General features: G+C 27.1%; 1 protein-coding gene across 1 annotated transcript; it reads right to left on the reverse strand.

Moving 5' to 3' along the window:
* Nucleotides 1–1,193: 1,193 nt before the first annotated feature.
* LOC129984541 (uncharacterized) lies at nt 1,194–4,222 on the reverse strand. Its single transcript, XM_056094447.1, has 2 exons — nt 3,367–4,222; nt 1,194–1,969 (listed from the first exon to the last, which is right to left on the reverse strand). The coding sequence occupies exons 1-2, from the start codon at nt 4,066–4,068 to the stop codon at nt 1,310–1,312; spliced, it is 1,362 nt and encodes a 453-aa protein (XP_055950422.1). The 5' UTR covers nt 4,069–4,222; the 3' UTR covers nt 1,194–1,309.
* Between the last annotated feature and the right edge of the window lie 3,205 nt (nt 4,223–7,427).

Raw genomic sequence — 7,427 nt, forward strand, 5'->3', positions numbered from 1 at the left:
TTTTTTAATTCTATAAGTTTTAGATAAGTCTATAAGTAAACTGGAAGAGACAATTTTTATGATTATGGCTATCTTTCATTCTGTAAAAATGATAATAATAAAAATATATAATTCGAAAACTGAAATAGATAGAAAAATAAAATATGATGATTATTTTTCGAATTCAAACCTGTTGTTTCTATAGATTGTTTGTAAAAGTATAGCAAAAATGCCTCAATAAGCAAACAAACTATGAATTTTCGTTAAAAAGTTAATAAGATGAATGACAACCATTTACTAACTGTATTAAATAAATGTTGATTTTTTAAAATTTAATTAAAGTTAAATTATAATTAAAATTATTATTCACTTTTTGTCGTAGCTTTAAAACTAGCAAAACAATAAAAAAATACTTTTAATTTCAGCTTTCTTTCAGTGTCTGATTCTCAATGAAAAGAAACAGAAAATAAAAACTTCAAAAAATATTATTTATTTCATATCCTCAAATATTGAATCACATAAAATCAGCACAAAAGTATTTGTATAGAAAAAATATCTGATGTTAATTACATATTTATGAACAATAATATTTCAAATTTTTAGTTTTTAGGATATAAAATAAAATGATAAAGGTGCATTCGTAATATTGAAGATGAAACTCTAAATAAACTTTGTATAATTTTTTAAATAATAAATTGAATATAAATTTCTTTGAATATATCCAACCTAAAATTTGGAATAATTAAATATAATTATAAAATAATAAAACAAAAACATTTTTCAAAATTTAAAAATAGCATTTATTTAAGCATAACAAAAATCAAATTATCAGCAGCATAAAAAAATCAAATTATTGTCAAATTAAAGTGAAAAATAATATTTCAAGTACTTAATTTTTGGAATACAAAATAAGATGACAAAAGTACATTCGTAATAATGAAAAAGGAACATTAAAAAAACTTTGCACACGTTTTTGAATGATAAATTGAGTATAAATTTCTTTAAATATATTTAAAATAAAATTCTGGAATAATTAAATATAATTATAAAATTAAAAAACAAAAGCATCTTTCAAAATTTAAAAATAACATTTATTTGAATGGAGTATAAAAAATTAAATTATAATAAAAATAAAGAATGATTGATCACAAACAAAAAAAAAATCCAAAAGATTAATTAAAATTTATGTATATACATATACCGTTAATAAATGATATCAATACATTTAAAGCTACAAATTTGTTTAATATAAATACTTAATTGAATTCATATACATTTACAAATTACCTTGAAGATTCGATTTTTTTTCTATCACATAATAACACTTATTTTAGTGAAATGAAGAATAATATACAGTTCTCTTCTTGAATGAGTAATTGCTTTTTTGGATTAAATACTTTTTTAAAGATTCTTCATCTATTTCTTTTAATTCTTTTTTCTCTTTATCCAGTGACAGTAATTTGCTTAAAAGATCATTTTGTAGTATATCTAATTTTTTCTTTTCATCAATTAATTCCACTAGCAGACAATTTCTTTTTTCTTTTCCCACCTGCACAAATTTCCTGATACCCTTTGCATTCCAGCCAGCTGCTTCTTTCTGCTTCGTAAACAAATTTTTCCACTTCGTTACAGCATTTGAACTCAAAGAGCTCTGCCTTGGATTATATTTTTCCACATTATTTCGGAATATGCATTTTATCTTATCCTCGTATTTCCTATGTGATTCTGTTGATGTCTTTATCCACACGCTTACAAACAAATTAAAAGAAGTATTTAGTCTGAAATGCTTCTGATCTCCAAAGTGTTTTTGGAATAAAGTTTGAAAATGCTTCACCGCTTCAATGTCTAGTGGATGAAACTCCCATAATTCATTGTAAATTAATTCAAAATCATTCGAATCAGTTACTCCAAAAGAGAGGTCGATTACTTCTTTAATAGGATGGTCAAGAACGAAAAGCAATGTTCGAGGTTGCATCCTCTCACAAATATCCTGAAACAAAACATGCATTGTTAATAAATAAACTTTGATTTAATACTCATTACTATACAAGGTATCAGTGAACTTTTGCAGCCATTACAAAGAGGTAATTGTACAATGTAAATTCAATAATACGTATCAAGCATAAGTGTTTTTCTTTTTAGTTTAACATAAAACAAGCATTGAAAGTATTGCAATCATTAAATAGCATGTTCTTCATGGATATTATTCAGTTATATAATATTCAAGGAATCCGTGAACTTTTGCAGCCATTACAAAGAGACAATTGTACAATGTAAACTCAATAATATGTATCAAGAACAAGTGTTGTTGTTTTTTTTAATTTAACATAAAACAAGCGTTGAAAGTATTTCAATCATTAAATAGCATGTTCTTGATGATATTTTCAGTTCTATAATATACAAGGCATCCGTAAAATTTTGCAGCCATTACAAAGAGTTAATTGTACAAAGTAAACTGAATAATAACTGTCAAAAACAAGTTTTATAATTAATTAGTAATATTCTATTGAAATTATTAATGAATTTAAGCCAGAAAAGAATACAAATGACTAATTACCAACTATTTAAATGACGTTAATGAGTACTGTTTCTAAATGAAAATGAAAGCTTCATGGGCAAGACACCATAATAATTAGTAATTAGTTGGTTGAACTGATTTATCTTTTTTGTACTGGGGGAGTGGTGGCAAGTGTTCCATCTACAAATTTATGTGCAAACCTTCAATAAAAGAAACATTTGTACTTTCTTCTACTGAAGAAATTCCAAATGATTAGAACACATGTTGCCTATTCTGTTGGAGAACAATCATTACACAACATAACATGCTAGTTTTAAATTGATGATTGCTTACATAAATACGTCTTATTTTCCATTCCTACAGGGCATTTTTATGTAATACGACCCAACCCATCAATAGTGAACTTGTCTTCCCATGTTTACCAATTCAACTGATAGTCAATAAAATAGGTAATATGCTTGGGGTTATCCTATGGTGAAAGGAAAAAAAAGGGATGACTACTGACAACTATCATATGTCACTTTCTGTCAAAGCGAAAGTAATCAAAAAGTATGTCAAGTGTACTAAATAAAACTTTTATGACTGGATGAAGTAATTTCTATGAATAAATATCAATATTAATAAAAAAATTATGTATGATAATCACATTAATTATATTGGCTTGATGAATTTTTAAGAAATCATAAGCTGAAAATAATATTTTTAAAGAGAATAATCATATTTATCAGCCATAAATATTGTTATAAAATGTCACTTTTCAATTCAGAAACACTTCGCCAAGATGCGGTGCAAATTATCTAAATCAAATCTTAATGGGCTAATAAACTATATCAAATGTAATATGTTTTTTTTAATTGAGTAATACTTACTTTTATATTCTTTTCCACGAGGTTACATGTTGAGATAAATCTTACCATGGTTATAATATCAGCCTCTTGAATGGCTTTGCAACAGTTTGGAATCCAAGAATCTTCCTTTGCAAGATTGCCATGAATGAAAGTGATCTTCCATGTTGCCTTATGAAATGCTTTCAAACAACTTAGAATTATGAGGCATGTGATTTTCCATCGTTCATCTGACTCTATGATCGTGACTCGGAAGTCCAATTCAATATCACTTTCCAAAGCAATTGATTCCAGAACTGTGACAATTGCGACAATATCTGATGCCGAACCACCACCAAGTGAGCATATCTTCACAAGCCTTTTCTTCACCAGTCTTTTAATATTCTTCGGCGATTGTTTATAGATATTTCGAAAGTGAAATGCAACAGCACTTGATAACAATGTAGCGTTTTTATAAACAAAAGCCCATCTATAATATAAAGAGTCTTTTAGTAGTTTTATGATATTGTCAGCATACGTTTGAAGATTCGGTTTCACTTGGCACCAAAAGTCGTAATATTCACTGAATATCTTAAAATATCTGTTAAGGTATGAAACGTTTACTTTGTTGTCGATATCCAGCAGTCGTTTAATAGATTTATAATAAAACGAAAAAAATCTTATATCATCGTTGTTCATACATTGTCCAGAAATTAAAGGATCAACAATTTCCTCTGCCATATCCATTATCTATAATAGGATTGTTTACTTTTCAAGTACAAAAGCTAAAGAACGATCAAGTCCCTTACGTTTAATATGCACGGAATATTTCTAATCTGGCCTTGACTAGCAAAAGCGAGCTTATTTTATACAGATGTAACAATTTCAAACTAAAACTAAACGAAAATAACAAACTATAACCGAACTGCTAAAAACATCTTTGCGATTGAAAAGTTTCAGTTCGATAAAGTTATCAACAGAAGCTCAAAAGATAAAAATAAATATTAGCCCAGAATCGAAACCGAACGCCGATGCAAATCGATTATCGAACTGATAAGGAAAAAAGAGTTTCAGACATAACAAGGGGATTTTTTCGAAAAGAAGTTTCAGTTTAATCGAATAATCAGTTAAATCACGGAAATATCTACGTTATACTATTCTTTATTCTGGCGCCCTTTCGCGTACCCTCAAATAGTGTTATTTCCCTTGTAGTATGCTTAAAATTGTGGATCCGAGAGCGCCACATGTGCTTAGATTTTCATTTTTAGGGTGCCACAACTGAGAGATCACATGACCATTAATAAACCCCATGATTTCATAAAACCATTAAAGATGGCAAATCTACTTCGTAACTGCACGCTCTTTTATGGCACCGTATTTCACACTCAAATTATGCAAATAATTAATAGAATCTTTCTTCCCTTAATATTCAACAATAGAAGAAAAATCATATGATTAAGCGACTGAGAAAACTATGAAAACGGATTTTAATTGCATTGCAAAAAACATTTTAGCAAATTAAGACTTTGTTAAAAATTCTGAAAAAGAAAGTTGCAAAAATTTCAAAATTCAGGAAAAATTTGCTAGACGGCTAAAATCCCACTTTTAAAGAGATATTTCATTTTTAAATTTTTAAATTAGGTGCAAATATTTTTTTATCAATAATGTTTTCGGGAATTAATTCTAAAAAACGATTTTTAATTAATTAAAAATCGCTCCACATTCCATACTCTCTAAAGTGCATTTGTCTTAAATTTAATGACTCTAGCTCACACCAAATCACCAAATTATATACAGACAGACACGTCGTTTTTTAGTAGTAGAAATTGAACAACAGGAAATATGACTTTTAAGAATATATATAGATATCGTTTTTCTTACTAACTAGTAGAGCAAATTGACTTTGCATTTTAAAACCTCGCCTCTTCCGGTTGTGGTGGGATATGCGTTCGGATGATAAAAATATATACAGATTTCATTTTGCTACTGAGTTATCGCATTTAATGCAAAGGAACAGTTATAAACTAAACAAATTTGAGGCCTTGATCAAATTTTAGTATTTTGGGGGCTTACAGATAAATCTACCTTTATCTCTTTTTACTTAATAAAATAAATGAAAAGCAAAAAAGAAATTATTTTCTGATCATTGCCTTACAATTTTGTGTCTTTATCATAAAAAGATTTACAAACCAATTTCAACCATTTTTAGCTGTAAACATTATTAATTTCATCTTTCATATAGTAAAAAAGGCATTGTTTTTTATTTTATTCAATACAATAGTTTAATACAAAAATATATTAATACACTTAATGCTTAAAATAAAGTAATATACACATATTGGGTTTAATTTAACATTTACTTTATTAAACTGATAGAAAAATATGTGTTTTTTTTAAAATCATTTATTACGAAAAGAATTTTTAAGTAATATTTTGCAAGTTTTATACATTTTACATAATGTACGAATTAAGATTACAATGATAATATACATAACAATAAATTGTTTTAATATAAAGGATGTTTGAAAAGTAACGCAAGATTTGAATTTGCCACCATTTGTGCAGTAAAGTGTTGACAGCCCTATTAAAAAAACCATTTGACAGCTGATAGTTTAGAATAAATAAAAATTTAATGTTACACGATAGAATAACGTGTTAACACAAAATCTGAATTAAATAAAAAAAAACGCAGCTTTTTTTTCTTTAAATTGTCATATTTTTATTGAATCGTAGTTATGCATGGCAAATAGGTAATAACACATACGGCAAATGGCCTTCATGGCTTTACTGGCACATACGAACTCTTTTGTTGAAATTTTCCATGATCATTTTACATAAATGTGGCTGTTGATGCAGTTCGTTGTTGCATAACTGTTCTTTGATACAGCGTTAAATTTTCTCCTCCAGTGCAAGCGTACTTGTGGACTTGCTGGCATAGACCTTTTATTTCAAATAATTCCATAAAAAGAAATCCAGTGGTGTTAAAGATCACGATCTAGGGGGCCAATACTCACATTTTCGAACAGGTGTCCACCGGACTTTCATTATTTTTGAAATATTGTTCAACAATGAAAACCTGTTGTTCTATTGTGTAAAGCTCCATTTTTACTAACTCTAAACTATCAGCTGTCGAATGGGGTTTTTTTAATAGAGTTACCAACACTTTACTGGAGGAATGTTGACAAATTCAAATCTTGCGTTAATTTTGGGACACAATTTATATTCGGTATTTAATTTAACACCTACTTGTTTAAACTGATGAAAAATGTGTTTTCTTAATCATTTAGTACCAAAATTATTTTCAAGAAATACATTGTAAATTTTATATATTTGCATAACGTACGAATTAAGAAAACAGTAATAATATACATAGCAATAATTATGTATCAATATACAATAATAAATTTCTTTAAAATTAAAATTGAAATAGTACATTTTTAGGCCTTTAATCTTATTTTTAGCCATTTATTTAATGGAATAATTCATTAATGACGCAATGGCGACGGTTCTGCAAGAATGAACCTATATATATATATATATATATATATATATATATATATATATATATATATATATATATATATATATATATATATATATATATATATATATATATATATATATATATATATATATATATATATATATATATATATATATCCTTGCATATTGGATCACTCAATAGATGGCGCTGGGAGCCTACATCTGTTTACATAATTTACCGTTAGTTTTTTAAAAACAGGGAATCACAATCGATAGTTTAAAGTTTCCTTGACTGTTGATGGTATGCACTGGCCTTTTCGTTTTTAATTTTTTATTTTAGTGCTATTTTTTGTTTTTATTGTTATTTTTGTTATTGTATTTTTACTTTGTTGTGGTTAATTTCTTCTAATTTGTTGTTTTATATTTCCTTTCTGTTAAAATGGTATATGTCTTGAGCATAATTTCAGGGGATTTTCGGGTCACGAGAAATCATTATTAGACAATATCTGTATTTCCTCACAGAAAAAATCCCTTTCTTTGAATCCCTGCCTGAGGGTGACCCTTGAAAAAGTCTTCAGGCCGGATTCTTTTTTTATATTTTTTATAATTTTTTTGGTTTAATT

This window comes from Argiope bruennichi, chromosome 9, assembly GCF_947563725.1.
Source record: "Argiope bruennichi chromosome 9, qqArgBrue1.1, whole genome shotgun sequence".
Classification (NCBI taxonomy): Eukaryota; Metazoa; Arthropoda; class Arachnida; order Araneae; family Araneidae; genus Argiope; species Argiope bruennichi.

Coding starts and splice junctions, on each gene's coding strand:
- LOC129984541 (XM_056094447.1), bottom strand. CDS start 4,068: ATGGATATGGCAGAGGAAATTGTTGATCCTTTAATTTCTGGACAATGT. Junction 1,970..3,366: donor TCGTGGAAAAGAATATAAAA/GTAAGTATTACT, acceptor GTTTTGTTTCAG/GATATTTGTGAGAGGATGCA.